This window comes from Sycon ciliatum, chromosome 10 (assembly GCF_964019385.1).
Source record: "Sycon ciliatum chromosome 10, ocSycCili1.1, whole genome shotgun sequence".
NCBI lineage: Eukaryota > Metazoa > Porifera > Calcarea > Leucosolenida > Sycettidae > Sycon > Sycon ciliatum.
In genome coordinates, this window is record NC_088652.1 from 9,058,255 (window position 1) to 9,080,307 (window position 22,053).

The 22,053-nt window shown below is 46.0% G+C and overlaps 3 protein-coding genes across 3 annotated transcripts in view; 1 reads left to right on the forward strand and 2 right to left on the reverse strand.

Annotated features, from left to right (window-relative positions):
• LOC135825989 (uncharacterized) overlaps positions 1-4,282 on the forward strand; it is a 5,760-nt gene extending 1,478 nt beyond the window's left edge. Inside the window, exons 3-4 of the mRNA XM_065338623.1 lie at positions 1,085-1,240; positions 3,376-4,282. Coding sequence (XP_065194695.1) covers positions 1,085-1,240; positions 3,376-3,512 — 293 coding nt within the window. The 3' untranslated portion in view covers positions 3,513-4,282. The remainder of the gene's footprint in view (positions 1-1,084; positions 1,241-3,375) is intronic.
• A 67-nt stretch (positions 4,283-4,349) lies between these two features.
• LOC135825988 (uncharacterized) lies at positions 4,350-9,758 on the reverse strand. The gene is made up of 7 exons (XM_065338622.1): positions 9,628-9,758; positions 8,533-8,916; positions 7,336-7,712; positions 6,495-6,647; positions 5,852-5,920; positions 5,307-5,390; positions 4,350-4,854 (listed from the first exon to the last, which is right to left on the reverse strand). The coding sequence occupies exons 1-7, from the start codon at positions 9,740-9,742 to the stop codon at positions 4,810-4,812; spliced, it is 1,227 nt and encodes a 408-aa protein (XP_065194694.1). The 5' UTR covers positions 9,743-9,758; the 3' UTR covers positions 4,350-4,809.
• A 1,824-nt stretch (positions 9,759-11,582) lies between these two features.
• Positions 11,583-22,051, reverse strand: LOC135826344 (uncharacterized). Its single transcript, XM_065338959.1, has 5 exons — positions 21,899-22,051; positions 20,921-21,334; positions 19,246-19,674; positions 17,616-17,741; positions 11,583-12,608 (listed from the first exon to the last, which is right to left on the reverse strand). Exons 1-5 carry the CDS (start codon positions 22,034-22,036, stop codon positions 12,540-12,542), a joined length of 1,176 nt encoding a protein of 391 aa, XP_065195031.1. The 5' UTR covers positions 22,037-22,051; the 3' UTR covers positions 11,583-12,539.
• Positions 22,052-22,053: the final 2 nt, after the last annotated feature.

Below are 22,053 nucleotides of genomic sequence, written 5' to 3' on the forward strand. Positions count from 1 at the left end.
TAGGATTACAGTAGGCTGTAGAATGAGCGCTCGAAATGACTTGGCGTGTCAAGTGGGTCACGCGTGCTGGGTACGTGTCCGGTGTCACGCACTAGCCAGCGCGCTGTGTACGACTACTGAGTACTGTACGCAGCTGCACTGCGACCTGAGTAGAGGCCACAGCCGCACTTCAAACATGCGAAAACGTGCCAAAAATGCAGGCCCTGGTACAAGTGCAGCTACTGCAGCGATAGCGTTGAACTGAAGTCCTGTACGGGGCACGGTACTGTCGACTTCATACTTCCTTTTTCTTTTTCACTTGTCAGATAATAAACGCTCTCTCTACTTCGCTTGTAGCCAACGGGTTACCTTCAGATATGCGATGAAGAGGAAAGGGTCTGACATCATGTCGTTCTTCAGTGGACCGGTAGATAAGAGAGCTCGCGTTGAAGAGCCGTCCAAAGGTCCGTCGCAGCCGCTGTCGAGTGGAAAAGTTCCTGCACTTGCGACAGTTCCCGAACCTGCTCCTGAATGTGAAGTCATTTCAAGTCTCTGTTGCAACTCACTTGTAACATACAAATACCTGCTAGTAGAGTAGTGTCGCCCTAATGCCTGAGTTACACCACAGCTTGACAACACTTCCAGTGCAGTTTGAAAATGTCGTGAGAATGGAATACAGCAGCTCTTCACAACTTCAGGACTTTGTTGTTGTTGTTGTTGCTGTTGTTTTTTTGGGGGGGGGGGGATACCTTGGGCCCCCTCTTCGGCCAAATCCTGGATCCGCCACTGGCAGTGTTCAACCAATCCGAGGCAAGGGAAAGTAATACTAAAGCTAAGTACTGCAGGTGTGAAGATCTCATCGAAGCAAGAGGTCTCTAACTCCTGACGCCCTCACGGTCAGAATTACTCCTCAAATGCAACTTTTTGGTATTTTTTTAAAGTTTGAGGAAGTTGGAAGTTGAAACAGGAAAGTATGAAGAAGAATTGACATTATCTACCTGGAATAAAACCATGGACCTTCGGTTATGGTCAGACATTACTACCTTTCCCTTTACCTAACTCGCCCACAGCTCTCTTGATTCTTTGCCATTTTTCATTCTTGCAGGACAGCGTGGAGAGAAGCGAGTATTAGTTCATTCTGACGCTGAGTCAATGTCTCACTCTCCCGGTACTCGTCTACACTCATGCAGTGGTGAAGAGCATGCAGACCCCATGGGCAATGTTGATGTGCACAAGCCACTGAAACCAGAGCTGGCTGAAGGTAAGAGAGTGCTGCTTGGCATGTGTGTGTAGGGGATTGTGTGTGTGTGTGTGTGTGTGTGTAGGGGATTGTGTGTGTAGGGGATAGTGTGTGTGTAGGGGATTGTGTGTGTGTAGGAGATTGTGTGTGTGTGTGTGGGGGGGGGGGGGGGTGGGGGGAGGGAGGGGGAGTTGGCAGGATGTACGGCACTGGCCAGAAAAACCCAACCTCATGAATAAAATAGCACCTTGCACTATGCAGCCCTAGCACTACACACAGTGAGTGCATTCGATTACACGCGCGAATCGATTCACGAATCGATTCATGAATCGATTCGCGCTGTTCACAGCACCCCATGTGAATAGAGTGAATGGATTCCGAATCGATTCCAGGGCTCATGACATGAAAATCGAACGACTTGAATGCACTTGAATCGATTCATAAATCGATTCATGAATCGATTCAAGTGTGTAATCGAACGCACTCACTGTTCGGTGCACTTGGAACTCTGTGGCGCGACATTCCGGAGTTTGGATTTCTCTGGCCAGACCCGTACATCTATAATTATTTTGAGCGTCTTGCATCATCTGTACATCATCATGGTGCATCTGTTTCATTGTGAAGTCTGCCATGGACATATTACTGGCCCAGGCTAAGATGATGAACATGCCTTAGAAATACCAAATCAACATACAGTCGACTCCACCTATAACAAACCAACTTAAAACGAATTTTGTGATATAGCGAACCAGTGTCCATGTCCCTGTTTTGAACCGATACAAAATAGACCGATACAAAATAGACCCTTTATAGCGAACAGTTTCGGCCATACAAGAGTGGGGCTGCATTTTAAACTAAGTGCACTCATAATTATCAGGGGCGTCACACACGGTACGACCACTATGACCATGGTCGTACCACTTTTCGTCCAGGATGGTCCACCCAATTCATCCGAAAAAGCAATAAAAAAATTCAAGGATCTTCGGACTTGTACAAAACATCACAACTTTCATCGCAAGGAGCATTCAATTATAATGGTTCAGACTTGACGCCTAGCAGCTAGCACCCCAAGACTCCAGGCGGCTATCCATTGCGATAGGCGGTTGGAGCCACGGGTACCGCTGGCTCCTGACGATCTACTGCAAGCTGATGCGAAAATGCATTACTACTGTGAGTACATGTACGCCCGCGAACGCCGCACTTGTCAACGGAATAGGGAAGTGCTTCATTCTCCGAAGTTGAAAAGTGTTTGGACTGCTGCTCCACGGCGGCAGAACAATCTGCAGCTGTTCACCGACACGACCCGCTTCACCAAACGACTTACGATCGTTTCGTTCTCCGAATTTTCTGGTAGCAGCAACACGAATTGCGTCCGCGATGACAGGACAAAAGTCTCTCGCAAACTAAAGTCCTGTTGCCACGAAGACAGATGAGATTCGACAAGCCCTTTCTTCTGCTTCCAGTGTTGTAGCTCTCCGGTCCACTGGCAGATCTTTCAATCCCACCGAACAAAAGAGGATCTTCTTCTATCTCTAAAAACAACTACAATCATGTAACATTACTCCGTGGCTGTCTGGGCAGGAGGTTGGATTTCTCTGGCCAGACCTGTACGTCTATACTTTGAGTGTCCAGCTACAGTGTCACTGTACATAGTGCATGCGGCGTGGCTTCCTTTTTCAAAGTAACTAACGTGTAACTTAGTTTTTGCCTTGGCTACCTACGATGTACAGAAAATACCAACAAATCCAGGAGAAGTGTTTTTTGGAGCTGGAGTGGGGTTGTCTAATAAGTGCTGTAGGGGCCCGGCGAACCCTCCTTTGTGGCTGTCGAGTGCTAGAACGTGTCCTGTTGGCCGAAAAATCCGATTTTTTTCTCCGGGGGGCACCCCCAACCCCGATCGTACCGCTCCCAACCGCCCTGTGACGCCCCTGATTATTGTCAAGTCACATGCCAGTCATGACTTGTTACCTATGTGTTTTGAGTGCATTCCGGTTATAAAGAACTTCAGCTGCATGTATAAGGAATGTATTCTCCTGCACAGTGCACAGTGGTGTTCGATATATTGTCAATATTCAAGTGGAGTTTCAAAGTGGAGTTAAACGAAACCCAGAAATATTTTCACTGTGTGTATTGCGTCTCTGCCTCCTGATGTTCAGGTGTGCTGGATATAGACCAGTATGAGCTTGCTAACAACCTGGTCGATTCCGGCATGAGTTTTGAAGACTTTGATCCTAGTTATGGTAGGTATGAAGTGAAGTGGAGAAGTCCCGAGCAGCAGTGTTCATGCCACTAGGGAAGACCAGGTACACTGAGTCAAATTACTTGTTGAATTCAGCTACTAAAGAGTTTTCTTTCCTAAGTTTGTTTCTGCGTACGCGCAATACAATACGTCCTACTGTCTATATCTAGCTTACAGCTGAATAGAAGACATTTTCCATGTGCTGCGCAAGGTTACATTTGGATATGGGTGCATCCAGTAGCCTAGATTTTCCCATACTGGGCAAGCACAAAATTATGTTGCACTCTATCACCATGATGTCATCAGCAGAAATCGGTTGTATTTCCCCCAGCATTTGCTGTTAAAAAAATGAATTCATACGTGTATAAGCTGACCAAACACAGCCTTCATTTTCTCTTGGCAAATAGCTATCTATACGATTTATCCATTTGGAAAACTTACATCCCAGGATTTAAATGTATTTGCCTTGGCACTTTAGCCATAATTGGATTTTTAACTCATTGAAACATGTGTTTGACAAGGCTAGTGCTGGATGCTGCAAGGGGCAGATTCAAAATAGTTCCATTGAAAACTTTTACTGTTGGCCTTTGTGTTCCCCAACATATTCGGAAGAGATGTCAACACTGCAGTTCTAGTTCTCACAGGTTGAAGACAATTTTAGTCATTTTTTGCGGTTTCATGTCTACATGTATTTCACAGAGTGGTTTGACCTAAGGACCATGACTCAGGCTGCATTGCTCTTCACTATGAACTAAAATACACTTGGAATCAGATCTGTCAACCCCCAAACCTTTTTTGTTACATATACAACGTAACTTTCTCAATGGTCTGTTGAAAAAAGCGGTATTGATGATAGACACCGATTTGCAGAAAACAGATTCCTTCCGCCGTCTTCCACGCATCTTCTACAGTACCTAAACGTATAGGCTATAATGCGCTGGTGACTATGCCACCCGGTCAGTAGATGGGTACCTACACTCTACACATGCATATGGGACATAACGGTCATTCCTTTTGAATTGACGACTCATGTGCAGAGTTTTGTAAGCATAAACTGAAAAACTAGTCATACTGTAATTGGCAGTAGGAAGAAGAATCAAAAATAATAATACAAGTGTTGTCATAATGTACAGTGTACATGTAAGTGGCCGATTGCTCCAATGTTTCACTCAATGCCTTGCCAGATGCGCATAGATGTACAATTACATGACTTCAAGTGTGAATTATGGCTTCCTGGGAGTTCCCGACAACGGCCGGCCGATCCATACAATTCAATAGTAGATCTGACTGTCCCTGGTATCCTTCCGGACGGTCGCGTATTCAATTGCATGTCCTCAGACGCATGGTTATGCTATAGAGGAGGTCTGGAGTTGTGTGGTGGTGGTTCGGGAGCAGCCTGTCAGGTACAATGAAAGAGGAAAAACATGCATACATACATGTACGACATCCAGAGAAACAGATCAGGTCTCACAGCTGCGAAAAGGGCGCTCAGCATCAAAGATGAATGACACACAATTTTGTTTAAAAGTCATCAAGCGATGGACAGCCGGGAAATTCGTTATGACTCCGAGTTTCGTGCGAAAGAACTCACCAGACAAATAACTTTATAACATGTAGATCTACATGCAGTGTAAGGTAAAATGAATGTAAAAATAGCCCAAAGTCAAGTCTGACTGTTACAGAGTACCAGACCTCGATGAGCTCGACATAGTGCTCATCTCCTCAACCTCCTCGTCGCCTTTGCTTCCCTAATCAAAGTCAGGTACCCAATCCCAAAGGGGTTTCTTGGACGTGGAAATAATCTTCATACATACAGGGACAGACAATGTACTGATCTTGAAGTCCTACCTTAGTCGCGCTGGTGGATGGTGAGGAATTTGCATACATTCTCTCATCAGCTGGGCACAAATACACGGGGACACTTGCTTTGATCTGCAAAAACAACAACATCAGGCAGAGCATTGTACGTATGCACGGCCTAGAGAGCCCTACGATCATGTGTAGAGCGACCCATTTCGATGAACATTTTAAAAGTATGGATATCAAAAGTACCCCGGTTATAACATACTCCTCTCCTTTTCACCGGATTGGAAAGTACCTCACTGAGGACTCTGCACATTTCCCCTGCTATTTGACGTCGGGTATGCAGCACGTACCAGTAAGCAACGTGAAGTTTCTTTTTGTAGTGATGGTTTATGCATGTGCCGGTACTGAATCATCGCCGCACATGCATAATGATTACACATCCAAACACAAGACGATCGGAAGATTGATGTAGAACTACATAATATTATTGTGTTACATGAAGATTTTGCAATCAACTCTTTCAACCGAACACGTCCAGTTGTTGATTGTGGGGAAATGCTTCAATCGAACACAACTTCTTTACTCACCTGAATAGGAATGGGTATCTGTTCGTACATCGGATTCTCTAGGGCCTGGCCGGGAATTTCACAGGCAACCTTGAAATACACGAACAGGGGTGAACAAGAAGATGTGGCAACAGGAAAATAATTATGTAAACAGTGTCGGGAGTGGGATATTTTTATCGTGCACAGGACGAAGTAGAATTCTGCCTTTGTTCACAATCTGTAGATCAATCGGTGCCAAGATCTGCCTCGCACAGATTTTAGATTGCATGCTTCTGACATGCTGTTACACGACGTGACGTAGATACATGTACTTTCCAGGATACTCATCATATCCGAATCTCAGCCATGTATTTGTGCTTGAAGATCAGGATGCCGGAAATGATCATAATAACATTGCACGACACTGACCGACGGTACTGACGTTATACAGCTAACCGGGCATCAGCTCTAGCACACCTTGGATGGTGGTGTTGGTGGACATTATAGCGTAACTTGTAGTTCTTTGATCCTTTCCTTTACAAGTACTATAAATTAACCCTTGGTTCTCCATCCGAGTCTTTATGGGCATGGGAAGTTGATAAGAGAAATAAATGAACACTATTGTGACGTGGAAGCTTGCACTTTTCATTTCCAAAGGGAAATGCCCTTCAATGCCCAACCTCACCTCTTCTGTGTGAGTACTGTGCATGCTGGTGTCTGAAGTCTGCCTGGGAGGGTTGTTGGCTGACGAAGCACCGTTTCCAATCTTGACTACAGGTTGCTTAGCAGCAGCACCAGCGGGCGAGGGCGTTTGCTTGCGTTCCACATCTTGGGTATTCTACGTAAAGATGCAGCACAAATGACATACGTTTATAAAGTGAAAACGTACAGAAAAAATGGATTGGAGGAACAGGAAGAAAGGCGCCCGAAGACCAGGGACGACAAACGGTTTCTAAATATTGATGACTTTTCCAGATTCAGGAAGTGGGGTAGATCAGAGCTCCTCTTTCCAGATCACTCTGCAAATATCGAACTCGTTTTAGGCAGGCGGTCAATTCCTACGTTTCGGAAAGATTGCCTTGATCCAGACTGCTTGGAAGTGGAGTTGGGTGATATGCAAAGATTCCAACAGGCCGAATGTCCATGGCAATTGAATTGAACGTTGCTGGAATTTTGTGATTGTCTGCATGAGTATTTCGCTCCTGCTCTTGTAGCAGTTGAGCACTCTTGTGTGAGGTGGTGCCTTTGCTGTTTGCGTTATGCAGAGCTCACTGACTTGTCAGTTTGAGCACTCTGGCAAGGTACGTTCGGACCTGGTTTAAAATCTTGCTTTGGCAAATTTATTTTTCATTTCTATCAGATTAGGCCTCATTTTCCTCTGTGCTGCGGTGATGAGTCCACAAAGGATAAAACAGTTCTGTCCGCAGATTGAGCCGTAATTGTATGCATGCACTAGTGTCATTGTTGGCCCTTCCATTTTGAGCACTGTGTTCTTTTAAATATAAAAATGGTGTCTAGTGACTTACTAGCGTAGCTGAAGCTCTTGACGTTGATCTCCATAGGACGGTACCGAGAACCAAGATGATCGCCACTAGCAAGGCTAGCGACGCAATCACTGTGGGCAGTACCCACGTCATGTGACGTTGAAGCTCTTCATCGTAGACTCCTGCAGTGTTCGACTTGCTGGCAGGATTGCTATCGCCACGAAATACTGGTGCCCCCCAGGAAAGGTTTGCTTCGCTTATCTCCTGGACAACTGCGGGCCGGTCTTCAGGTGCCGTGTCTTCAGATCTATCCGCCATTGTGGTGGCAAATCTAAGGTCCGTGGGGACAGAGGGTCGTGAGGACAATGCAGTCTTTGTGCTCGGGCCCGGCTCCGAGGACGATAAGGGATGATAGTATTCTGCACGCCAGAAAGATCAAGAGAATGCCTAAAATTCATTTCAAACATGTTTACACCCGTATTTTGCAAAGCGCTTCAAAAATATTTTGCCGCCTTGTATGAAGTGGCATCTCTAGCTTAAGTTTGCACCTCCGTACAAAGGATATACGTACGTCTGGTAAGTGGAAATCCACAGAAGCTTCTGTAGTATTATGAACACTTTATCGCACAAGATTGCTATAGTTATACCCAAAAAGGAGTATGATTTATCTACCACCTGTTGATATAATGTACGGTCGGATTACAGTACGAAATAGTGCAACTAAATTGTATAACTGGATTTGGAACATTTGACAATAACTTTATGGGAAGCTTCAGTGCTGACAACTGAAATCCGACACCTGAGTGTTTTTTAAATATTGTTTTACTAAAGCCATATGGTGCACGCAAAGGGAAGATGCAGCAGCCATGGTGGTGGGGGTCAGGCGCTCCGTCGACCAACTGGTCTCGACATCGTCACGCTCTGGATGCACCAGACAAATGGAAGTATGAGGGAAAGAGAAAGAAACAGGGGAAAGCGGGAGGGGAGGGAGGGGGAGGAGGGTAGATTGAGAAAGAGAGAGAGACAGAGAGAGAGTACATGAGAGCGGGTAGGTGCGTTCACATTCTAACGGTATCTACTTGTACGTCGTAGACTAGTGTTACAATCCTGTGTTGGGTCTTTGCGATGTGAGCGCACCGCTCAGTGGTCGGATTTCAGTTTCCAGCAGTGTACATGCGGAATGGAACTGATCGATTTAACCTGTGCAGTTCAGACGCGACGAGGGTAGGCCTCACTCACCTTGCTCCGCTGGCAATTCGCAGACGACATAGCGCTGAAGGCGGCAATCGCAACTGGTGATATTCCGCCATGGAGAAAAGCACTTACAGCTCGGTTGAATTTCATTGTCGTTCTCCACTTTGCTCGGCAACTTGTAGTCCTTGCTAACGTAGGCTGCACAGAGTGAAGACCGCTCCCCATCACCTTCGAGGCAAACAAAGTCTTTCAGCGGAAAGGCTTTCCGGGCGCATTCAAGCTTCGACGGGCTGGTCAGGTCTGCAGGAGTACCACCAAGTTTGGTGCAAGGCGAGTCGCTATGCGGATCGTACTTTTCAGCTATGATGTACTTCATGTAGTAATGAATATTCTCGTTGGCTGGATCCCCCAGGCACAGGGGCCATCGATCTATAAAGGAACGCACAACATCATACCGGCATGTCACAAGTCAGTATCTTTTTAATGTTTGTGGTGAGCAAGGGTTACCTTGTTGGTTTAGAGTTGTAGTACAATTATTGATGTGCAGGCATAACCTAATCATTGACCACCCTCTATCGTCTGAAGCAAGATCAAGTGGCGGTCTGCATGTTATTACATTGCTTTTAAACGAAGCATATTATAATGGGAATCAAACCAGTAATACTAGTAAGCCTAATAATCCGTTTGTCTCTTTCCCTCAAACCAGTCAATAACAATAGACCCAATGTATATGCGAATAAGCAGTGATTAGCCCAGAAATGATCTGTAACTGTAGAATACCGGCATGCCTCGACAAGTTTTTTCGGACGTGCCAAGCCATATTCCAGCAGAATTATTCACCATTCGCGCAGTCAAACCAAGAAAAAAATATCCTGAACGCTCTCTCCTAACACTACGGACACAGATCTACATTGTATGTCCGCATTGTATTCATTAGTTTGAGGGAAAGGTTACAAACGGGAAACATCAAAAGAACAAATTGACTGTCACCACCAGGACTCGAACCAGGGACCCTCGCTTATGTCCGCATGTGGTGACAGTTTTGCTCTGCTGAACTCAACAGCAAGAACAGCCAAGCTAATTTTAAAAAGGAGAGGGAAAGGTCATAAACCAAGACCAGTATTAATTTTACTTCAGTACCTGTTTCGGGTTCCGATAGACTTGCTCCTAATGCCGACATTGACAACATCAGAACGATCCCAAAGAGCTGAAGGGCTGCTGTCCTCTCCGCCGCCGTGTCACCTTTTCTAGCCATTCTTACTTTCACTGTGCTAGAAATAACGATAACCGGCCGGCAAAGAGTGTGATGCTGCACTTATACTCAGAGAAAATCCCGCCGGAATCAGTCAGAGATTGGCCAATGTTGCGATCAGTGCCCCATGTCGCCTAGGATAGGGTCGCTGGTTCCGAATTGTGTAAGTGCAGGGACGTCGGATGTGCTGGCTTCCGTGGTACGCTTCCCCGAGCCATGCGCAACTGTTCCATGGAACGCAGGGTGTAGGCTGCAGGAGCAGCTCAAGCAATGCCTTACAGCAAATCAAGTCCCAAACTGTCGTAGCTCAATGGCTGTATCAGCGATGGCATACAATACAAGCTGGGTGTGTGCAATCCGTGTACAGTACCTCTGCCGCGTGTTGTGCCTAGGGTGTTTGCTGTTGCTTACGGTTCTGCTGCCGTTGCCGCTGCTGGTGCTGGTGCTATTGCCGGACATCTTTACGCTTGGGTAGTCCCGTGGGCCCTGCAAGCCCACACTCCATAGTGTTCAAGATGGCCAACCGTTTGTGGACGTGTAGATACCCAGTAAACATTATTGTCATCTGAAATGAACATGCTTTCTTCTTTGAAGTAGTTACCATTGAGTTGCAGGCAGGCGTTGCATATTATCACTGCTCACAGAGAATACGAACAGTGGAGCTTACCCAGATATCGAGGATTTGGAGTCCACGTGTTTGAAGCGTTGTTCGTGTGCGCCCTTGAACTGTCGCTATTCCTAGCATTTAAATCTGGCTGGGATATGGCGCCGTTGGGGAACATAAATTATTTAAATTATGAATTTCAATTATACAACACAACACAATGTTACTGCAACGATTTTTATCACCAGATGAAGGTACTGAATGCAAAATACCCTCATGTTTACCCCACCCTCATGTTGCATAGTTGCGCAATTTGCGATTTAGTGTTATCATTTCCTGGACATTTGGCTTCACATGCACACTACAGACTATTGGATATCTACAACTAGACAAGACGACCTTGAAGAAGATCCATTACTAATATAAAATAGCATTATGATGTGCTGTGCTGAATTTCGCCACGTGGCGCCGCAATTGTGGTCTTCGTATCGGTTCAGGCTAACCGGAATCGACTGGGATATACCAGAAATAGACTGATACCGGTTGGCTAACAAGCCTATTGTGCAGAACTCTAGCTGACCCTCTGGTGTGTATGTAGTAACACGACTGCGTCCATACAATGGTTTGAGAACTAGGTGCACGCGACACTGCCAGTAGTCATGTCTTTTGCCAGCCACGAATTGCATGCAGCTGGCCCTTGCACAGCAGTATAGAAAAACGTTATGCTGTTTTACTTTGTATGCCGAATATGTTATGGTGTTTTGCATATCCGTCCTCATGTTTGGTCCACAGCTGCCATGGATTGTTTGGCATTGTCTATGAGTTTCTACGTATGGATAATATACAATCAACCACCTGGATACCAGACGCTAGCTAGAATCTACATGAATCAAAATTTTCAACTGAGGTCCTCAATTCTCTTGCTGTACAAAACGTGGATAGACGTCCACCGTCGGCCGGATTGCATCTGGTCACAAAAGGCCGCGGCAGAAGAATGATCTTAATCTGCGCTATAATTCCTTCCCACAGCTGTGCTTTTGTGTTTTGAGTTTTCATCTGGCATGAATTGGTTATATACCCTGAGGATACGGGCACACATCCATGTTCTTACACGTGCTATACCGGTAGTTATTTCATTTCAGCATGGACATGTAGCCAGTACAACATGACATTGCAATGCGTTATCAATAAAAATGCGAGCAAGGTGATGATAACACATCTGGCGATATATTGACGATCTACACATGTATGTATAATGTATTTCAGACACATGTGTTCCCAAACGAACAGAATGGATTCAACGCATAATCAATGTGGCAATGAACACTATTTCAGCCTGACAAGGTGGAGATACTTATTCGGCAACTTGGACAACCAATTGGACTCAGTATTTTCCTTATGAAATCCCGAGCACTTCGGCTGAGTTAAAGCAGACGGTAACATCAATTATTATTATGAAAGAGGGGAAGGTTGCTGTTGTTGTAGAAGTTTATTTAACGTTGCAACACAAACGGCGGTTTCGTCTCCTTTGATACATGTGGACGACAGAGGGAATGAGAGAGAGAGAGAGAGAGAGAGAGAGAGAGAGAGAGGGAGAGAGAGAGAGTGATGGAGAGAGAGAGAGAGAGAGAGAGAGAGAGAGAGTGAGGGAGAGAGAGAGAGAGTGAGGGAGAGAGAGAGAGAGAGAGAGAGAGAGAGTATGCGGCGTACCATGACTGCCGTGAATATTGAAACATGTCGCAGGAAGCGTGGGAATTCGGGCATTAGAGCAAAATTAATGGTCTCGGGGATGCATGTAGAACATTGGAAGCACAATGCCTTTTGTATCAAAATCTTGGCTAAATACGAGAAAAAAATTCACAGTCTGTGTGTGTTAGATACATGTATGTCCGAGAACGCTTTAGCAAGGCTACTACGAGATAAAGAGAATGGTGTAAACCGGCAAAGTAGTTGAAAAAGAGAGCGGATACTAGGCATATGCGGATAATGCCGGCAGATAAATTGGCAGAATTCGGTACTTTTTCTGGTAAGTTTCATGCATGTTTGGTATGTGGATAAAGAAATGGAGCAGAATTCGAGGATTTGCCCGCCATAAGGTTTGTATGGTTCTGCCAATTTTACTGCTTTTCGAGCATTATCCGCACACCCCTAGCGGATACACGTCGCATGATCGTCTATCCAGGGTGACGGCTTTGCTCAACGAGGAACGTCATAAAGGCCCTCATCGTTTCCACCTTGGTCACCAGTTGGGAGTGTATCATGTCCCTGCAAAACACAGGATAGGTCATACCGTAAGTTCCATATTAGGAGCTTGAGCTTGTCGGGCAAACAAACGAAAAACCAATTACACTATACTCAAATGGATGCGAAGATGAGAAATACCTGACACATCGAAATTTTGGAAAGATTGAATTTCCACTCGTGCACAGTAATCCGCGATATTCATGTTAAAACAAAATGGCGTCACGATTTATTGAAAGTGGTATAGTTGGTGGAACGAGTGTTCAAACCCATTTGAACTTCATACTGTTCGTCTTCTTTTTGACATGCTCCCTTTCCATCGTCCTTAGCTTTTATTTGTTGAGAGCTGTTTTGGCTTTCTCCTATACCTCTGGGGGATGCCAAGTGATGGTTTTGAGAGGCTGGTGATGGCTGTGAGCGAGAGTTTGCCGATCGGCGTCGTCCTCGCTATAGCGATGAAAATACTAGTTACTGCGCACCTGGCAGATATCACAACACGTCGGAGCGTCCAGGAGCAAAGGAATCTTGGGCTTTCACTGGAATCTAGTTCCTCCAGCATCGTGTAGCCCACCGTCGGTGAATGGCGGTCCAGAAAGGTCGAACCTGGTCTTCTGCAGCATCTCGCAGTCCTGCGAGGCACACTGAATTCGCCTGTCATGTATTCTACAAATATAAATCACGAAGTTGTGGACTTTACAGTGATGAGTCTATCCTGTATGCTGCAAAAGACGCAGGAAATGTGACTGGTGTCTGTACACTCAGTGACTGGACGCCAACACCCCAGTCTTCTCCTGCAGGATCTGTTTGACATTGACATTATGCAGTAGGTCGGCATCACGACCTGGTTTGGCAGCTATCGTTATAGTATCTGCCTGGTTGGATGTAGCAGGTTGGTGTTTGCTCGTCGTCCAGTCCGGAATTTTCTTGTAACTCACGGTGGAGTACGCGCAGGGTTTGTGATCATCCCTGTTCACTTCAATATTATCAAACACAACGTTCCCTTTGTCACTCATCTTATCCTGAGTACTGAATTTGCTGACAATATTGCACCATACTTGTCACAACCTACCGCCACTGCTGGCGGTGGCGACTGGTTCGTCAATGGCGGTGACCAGGCTGACTGACTAGCTTCGAGACAGCGGCCTCGTTGTCAACCCCGCGGGTGCCTAAAGGTTGATTTTATCGATCCAGCCTCAGCGCCATGTTGACGATGCCCTAGTGACTGTGTGTCATGGATTGCCTTGCCATCAGCGATCATTGCCGTCCACCTTGATGCAGCCCTCAACAACTGGCTCAGCCCATGGGAGTCTCAAGTGGACAAAATTGTTGCCAAAGTAGCTCAGAAGATTGGTGCATCGTGGTGTAGGTGAGCACATAACTAGGACTTCCCAGCGCCTATTTGTCCAGGCTGCGATACTATGTGACATGCTGTACTGCACATTCTTTTCAGCACTGCAAGGCCGGCAGCTGGACCGACTGCAGGGGCCGCGCACATGCAGGCCGCCTGTTGCCAGTGCAGCATTCTGGAACGTTCCTTCCTTCTGAGATCCGTGGAATAATAACTTTCTTTGCTTCAAAGCAAGTTGCTTACCTTTCTGTTGTGCTCCCAGTGTCCTTACAACAATAACCTACAGCAATGTTTTATTTTCCTTTCCATTCCCCAACCAATGAATACTACGATGTCGATTCTATTTCTTCATACTTTGGTGTGTGCCCGCGCACGCACGTGTGTGTGTATACCTCACTCGCCACTCGAAGTTCTGTTCCCCATCACTGGAACACTGCCTGTTCTTTCAGGACCTGCCATCATCTGCGGATGGGCATTCAATAATTGTATTGTGTGTGTGTTTCATTCAGAATCAGATCCGCTATCATTGCTATTAGAGAAAATCTGTGGGTTCACATCCAGTGCATTTTTAGATTTGCGTGCTTTTCTCGCCACGGGCGCATACATGGGACATTGTGTGTGTGTGCGTCTGTGTGTATGGGGATATTGTCTGTATCGGCTTTTGGTACTAATGTTCAGGTCTGTGCTTGCATGTGTGAACATGAAATTGTTCGGTTCTGTGCATGCTATTGCTATGTTGTATATTATTGTATGTATGTGTGCATTTCCACGAACAGTGTAGACGAGCGTGGAGAGTGCATTCATCCCTCATCAACCACTTCCCCTTGGGCTTACGAGAGTTTTTTCTGCGTACCTCTCTGATATTGTATTGATGCCGGTACCTGTACCTCGATGTGTTCCTCTATCTGCAGTCGCCTTTAACCTTCGGTCAAGTTAACGTTTATTGTGCTCTATTTATCGTGCGAATCAAAATAAACAATAATAACACAAGTCGTGCTAGAGTGACGACATGTGCGTGTAGTAGGGTTGATGCGATGGGACGTTATAATTAGGTGGAACAGAACACACATTGGGCAGATTGATTGGGCATCATTGATTGTGCTCAGTCTAAACAGTGAACATAATAATTATCTCCAGTGACAGACTGTAGCGGCTAGCCTCCAATAGGTAGCTGGCACTAGTCGCTACTGCTTGTTTGACAGGTGCCGCCAGAACCCCTGTTGTGTCATGCTATAGATGCACATGCCCTGTTCTGGGGCATACTGAGGTACTTTGATTTTGTTGACTGCATGTAGACAGCATCCAATAGTAGTACTCGTAGACCTTGGCTCTTTGTAGGTCAACCACCATCGCATGGATCGATCGGTGACTATGCACTTGGAGGTTGGAATAGCCCGCGCTGAACAGATCTTGCCATGGCCCAGGGAGTGAACTCGCTTACTCGACTATCCCGGTTTTAGTTAACCAGCATGAGTGGTGCAATTTGTCCATACCATGTTGCGAGCTCACAGTTGTTTGGGCAGGTTTTGAGCTGCACCACGAAACAAAGCGAAATAACGGCGTGACTGTAGAGCAAGGAAGCGGCGAGACGGCACTTCCAGGACGAGACAGGCAGTAGAGATGTGTTCACAGCACGAGCAACCTCTCAAACCCTGCCGGTACTCCACAGTTACAAGAAAATGTCGGACTGGACGACGCGCCAATGCAAACCTGCTACATCCACCCAGGCAGATAGCTGCCAAACCAGGCCAATGTCGACCCACTGCATACCGGTATGTCAATGTCAAACAGATCCTGCAGGAGAAGACTGGGATGATATTGGCGTCCAGTGTACGGACACCAGTCACATTTCCTGCGTCTTTTGCAGCATACAGGATAGACTCATCACTGTAAAGTCCACTACTTCGTGATTTTTATTTGTAGAATACATGACAGGCGAATTCAGTGTGCCTCGCAGGACTGCGAGATGCTGCAGAAGACCAGTTTCGACCTTTCTGGACCGCCATTCACCGACAGTGGGCTACACGATGCTGGAGGAACTAGATTCCAGTGAAAACCCAAGATTCCTTTGCTCCTGGACGCTCCGACGTGTTGTGATATCTGCCAGGTGCGCAGTAACTAGTATTTTCATCGCTATAGCGAGGACGACGCCGATCGGCAAACTCTCGCTCACAGCCATCACCAGCCTCTCAAACCAGGGAGTAGTAAAATACAGGGAGGTGACACGAGCATGTACGGCCAGTTTGACGATTGCCTCAGCACCGTTTTCACCCGGCGGGTGAGATTGGGGTACTATGGGTACCGAAGTGTGTGACACGCGCGCGGATCAGGATTCTCTCGATCAGGGAGTAGTAAAATACCTACCGCCAAAGAGACTCCTACTGCAGCCAGCGCTGAGAATTTCCAACAATTGTCTGCCTTTACAAAGTTTGGTACTCGACCAAACTACCACTATGTCAGGATAGAAGTCCAGCAAGAGTGGTATCACTTTGGGAGATATCCCTGCGTGCCGTAGATTTTTCCTGTGTCGATACAAGCTGTTTACGACGACGTAGCCCGCATTTCAATCCTTGCCATACTTAGGAACATTTCATTCCGAAAAGTGAACTCCCGAATCTCTAGCATACCATAATATGAAATGCTCATCATCACAAAGAAGGTAGAGAAGTACTGGTTGATCACAACTGAGGAGAAATTAGTGCCGATCGTGTGGTGTCCTAGAGATTTTTTCGACTTCGAAATCGGTGCACTCGCTTTTCATCTCCAATCGTACACGTATTGTTCTCAAGGAAATCACCTTCGTTCTATTGTTCCATGCCGTCGATCGGGACGAATTTCGGAAAGGTGATACCTTTCCATATGACGATGACACAGATGTATCACAAGAGCAAAACAAATGCTGTTCCATAAGATGGATAGAGCTTTTCACGGAATTAGTTCTTCGACAAATACTCAAGATTGATTCAGCAGATCATCTTTTTTTGCGAAAGAAAAAAAAACAACCGCGAGGCACCCATCAAAAATCACGATTAGTGGCGTGTCGCCTCCCTGTATTTTACTACTCCCTGTCTCAAACCATCACTTGGCATCCCCCAGAGGTATAGGAGAAAGCCAAAACAGCTCTCAACAAACAAAAGCTAAGGACGATGGAAAGAGAGCATGTCAAAAAGAAGACGAACAGTATGAAGTTCAAATGGGTTTGAACACTCGTTCCACCAACTATACCACTTTCAATAAATCGTGACGCCATTTTGTTTTAACACGCATACGGTCCATTGCAGGGCTCGTATATCTACATAAATAGTATTCCAGAATTTACTGTGAATCTCGTGAATAACGAACTCGGGTATACGACCAACTCGTAAATAACGACACAATCTTCAGCCTTTGTGACAATTTCACTGCATACTTTCAGCCATTCGCCCTTTTCCTGCATCGTACCGCCTCGCGACCTCGCCAGATCATTTTCGCGTGTTCCGTAAGGAGACAATAGTATGTGGCATTCTCCTAGAATCATGCATATTTGAAGAAAACATCAACAGAGGACTTCCAAAATGGGATCCTAAATGTGGCTGCAAGACGCTGCCTACGACTGCTCAATTCGCCGTCCCCGTAGTCGATTCGAAGAAATACTATAATTTTTGAATGTTCAGAATACATTTACAGTGCCATCGGTCTCTCACCTCTGTTAGATGTTGAGGAGACACTGGGCCTCTCAGTACATCGTATGGCTGCTCTGGCTCCTCTTCCGGGGTATCCAATACCTCCCTGAGTGTATTGTAATGTGCATGGTCGTCCTTGTTGACAATCTGAATACACAAAGACAGGTGTGTGTATGTGTGAGTGTACATGTATGCGTGCGTGTGTGTGTGTATGTGTGCATGGTATGTGTGTGTTTGTGTGTATGTGTGTGTGTTTGAGTGTGTGTGTATGTGTGTGTGTGTGTGTGTGTGCGTGTGTGTGAATTATTGAACACACAAATAAGTGCGTACATGGTTAAACATACAGCAGAACTCTGATGTAGAGTACCCCAAGGACAGTAATAAAGTGTACTTAGTATCCGAGGGATGTCCTATCCCAACATACTTCACTTTGGCTAAACGCACTCGTGCCCCGGACAATATCCGTACTAAGCAAGTGTATGTCTTACCAGAGTACGTTCTGAGTGAGTTACACTGGGTACACCCAAGAGTACATAACCCCTTGGTACATATCAAGGCACATAACGGAAAACGACATACCACTATGCATATAGTTGAACATCTAACCGTAGTGGTTTAAACATGAACACCACACGACCAATAAGTCATGAATAATGGGAAGTGAATGGCAAAGGTACATGTAACAGACCAAAAAGAGACCAACTATAAAATAATGAGGTTGCAACGTAAGACAGCCATAGAGAAGTGTACAGCTAGCTGCAGACTGCCAAGATAATGGTCTTCGCATCCACACCTACGATTTGTACAGTGCTGCTTTATGAAATCCGATCCGATGGGTCTAGCACCTGCTGGGCGCTGTGCGGCCCCAGACCTGCGAGCACTGGGATTCTCTTACGGGCGCAAAGCGGATTCGCTTGGTCGGATTTTATTGAGCAACACCGTGTTTTCTGGATCAATACAGTTGGGAGAGTAAATGGGAGGCTTTGCAAGTCACTAGAGAATCCTTGATTCTAAGAGCATGATTTGGCCGAGCAGCGCCAGCTGCGCTCATATCTTGTCACTCCTATTTTACTGTCCTAGCCGTCACTAACCATAGCCAGGTGTCAATACCAGATTAATCTAGTGGAGTTGAGATTACCACTGTCCCTACTACCCTTGACGAATCTTACTCCCATCTCCCACTCTTTCTCCATTGTCTTGTCTTGCCCGCTCTCCATTTTTGTGACTCCGCTTACTCGTTGGTTATTTGCTTTTCAAGTAAAGTAAAAAATCCTGGGAATCGAATTTGCTCCCGTGATGATGTTAATAAGGACACTTCTAGTACGACAAAGGACAGTTACCATCTACTGTGCTTGACCTATAAAAAAAGCTCGAACTTGTTCCTACGCCTTGCAATAAGAACAGTTTAAACATGCATACTTTATCTCCAAAACTGACGAAGAGTAGACGGTCTCTGCTGGGATGACGATTACACCATAGCTCAGTGATTGGAGCATCGCTGGCTACAAGCGACGGCTCCTAGTTCGAGTCCTGGTGGTGACAGCCAATTTGTTTCAGACTGTTCCCGTTTGTATCTTTTTCTTAAACCAGTGAGTAGATTTTACGACGAGGACTCGTACATAGTTTATCCATGAAAGAATCGGGTGATTACCTGGCTACGAATGACCTCGTTGTCATAGAGACCCTCATCCACACGGCTTGCACGTGGTGATACGTTGATGCCAGTCGCACCAAAACCCTTGGGGAGCAACAGCTGATGGTTGTCATAGCGATCTTCGTACGGGGATGGCGATGCAGTCTGTCCAAACCTTGGACTGGGTGGTCCGCGACGAATGTGATTGTCGTACGCACACTCTGCCATGTCTTCAGCAAGTCCGTACGTGATCAAAGAGTACTGCCCGATGGCCGACTGGGAAGTTGTAGCAGCTGCTACTGCTCCAGTTGCAGCTGTTACTGGAGCTATCTCAGCTCCCGCTGCTCCCGGTGCTTCTGCTGTTGCTGTTGCAGGTGCTTCTGCTGCTGCCTTTGTTGCTTCCGTTGTGTCTGCTGTTGTTGATGCTGGTTCCGTTTCTATAGCTACCTGTTGGCGCAGAATGGACACGGTGTATACCAGATTATGTACAGTAGGTTTTGGCTTTGTGAGTGGCAAACTTGGGGGAGGGGGGGGGGGGGGCGGATTGTGACTAGGAAAGAATAGTACTAGTGTCGCAGCCATCACCGCACAATATCAAAGTCTCAAAATACTTCACAAGAATCGATCTTCTTGCATGTACTGAGTTAGGCGAACATCAATTGCCTACAGCAGGAGAATTGACACAAGGAAGGGTGATTACACGAGGGTTAGCCGCAACTGTCGGCCTGTTGATCAATATGATAACTTTCAAGTAGTTCCACCTCCACCTCATGGAGGTGATGAGGTATGGAAACAGTAGGATTGCAGAGTTAACACCTAGGTTGACGCTTGGTAATCTAAACAGCCAGTTAACCCGTACGCGACTACACGCCCTTGGGAGTCGAATCCATGTTATGGAGGGGGAGCTTACCCTGTAATGAAAGCTTCAAAACTGTTGCGAAAAATGCACTGATTCCAATGGTGAAGCTGCGCTCATGTCCCCTCGCTCCTTTATACTGTCATGGCAGTCACTAACCATAGCCATGTGTCAATACCAGATGGATCCATTGGGGTTGAGATTACCACTGTCCCTACGCTGCCCTTGACGAATCTTATTCCCATCTCCCATCAGTCACTCTTTCTCCATGGTCTTGGCTTGCTCTCCTTTTTCAGTGACTTAACTTACCCGGTGATTATGTGCTTTTCAAGTAAAGTAGAACATCCTGGGAATCGAATTCGCTACCGTGATGACGTTAGTAAGGACACTTCTAGTACGACAAAAGAGCAAATACCATCTACTGTGTTTTTACTGTGTTTTAGCTCAAGCGCGTTCCTATGCCTTGCAATAAGAGCAGTTTAGACCTGGTTGGTCGGTTGGTATACTCTATTTTACTTCGCCAGAGTGAGCAGGCATTGCTGCTTTCTTGCCTGGACAAGTGGATTGTCCAACCTCTCTCAAGAAGACGAAGTAAAGAAATATTACATAAGTGTATGAAGCATGCATGATGAGAGAGGAGAGATAGATTGAGAGAAAGAGAACGTGGGAGAGAGAGAGAGAGAGACAGACAGAGTGAGAGAGGGAGAGAGAGAGAGGGAGAGAGAGAGAGGAGAGATAGAAAGAGACTGCTTTATTGCCTGGACAAGTGGATGCTTGCTTACTTTATCTCAAATAATGACGAAAGAGTTGATTTTACATGAAAGAATCGGTGATTACCTGACTACGAATGACCTCGTTGTCATACAGACCCTCATCCACACGGCTTGCACGAGGTGATACGTTGACGCCAGTCGGACCAAAACCCGTGATGAGCAACAGCTGATGGTTGTCATAGCGATCTTCGTACGGGGATGGCGATGCAGTCTGTCCAAACCTTGGACTGGGTGGTCGGCGAAGAATGTGATTGTCGTACGCACACTCTTCCATGTCTTCAGCAAGTCCGTACCTGATCAAAGAGTACTGCCCGATGGCCGACTGGGAAGCTGTTGCTGATGCTTCTACTGGTGCTGCTGCAGCTCTAGCTGTTACAGGTGCTTCTCCTCCTGCCCTTGCCGCTCCTGTTGTCTCTGCTTTTGTTGATGCTGTTTCTGGGCAGCTTTCGCGATGATCAAATGACAATATATTTTGATTCTGTGCATGCATGGCAATCGTAGGGAAGGGGGAGATTGTGATAAGCAATGAGTGATATTAGTGGCCAATTCATCAACACAAAATTCCAATTTGTTTAACCAGAATCAAACCTCTGCCTACACTTTGAACTGTGCTAATATTTACACTGCAGGAGAAATGACAGAGTTGTCGAGAGCTTGTGTTGATTGGTCTTGTTACATAAGGGGCGTTACCATGGTGACGAAGTATGCAAAACTGTTAGGTGGCACCGTTAGCACCTAGGTTGACGCTTGTTCGTCATCTCCGGAACCGATCGCAGCGCTTCGCGGATGAGTTCGATGGAACGCTGAGAGTTTTCTCTTCAACCTAGAAATTTGGATTGTTGAATTTGAGCTAGTTTTGACCGAGTTATGGCCTGTTGAAGTTTCAGAGATGAATGCGTAGAATTCTACGCATTCTAGTATGGGGCGGCTGTCAAAGGGTTAAATTGAAGGCTACCACATTTATTATCTACATGTACATGTACATGTAAGCATCATCTGTTGCTTCAAGTATTAAAAAAACCTTCACTTCTTTCAAATTTACCTCAACTCCACCATTCTGTCTCTGTGATACCTCTCGAGATGGGCGTGCGTTCACGTAATAGCTCTCGGCAGTTTCCGTTGTTGAATTGCGTACGTTTATATCTGCACCGATGGCAGCATAAGAACCCTCATTGACCATACCTGTTACCACGTAGC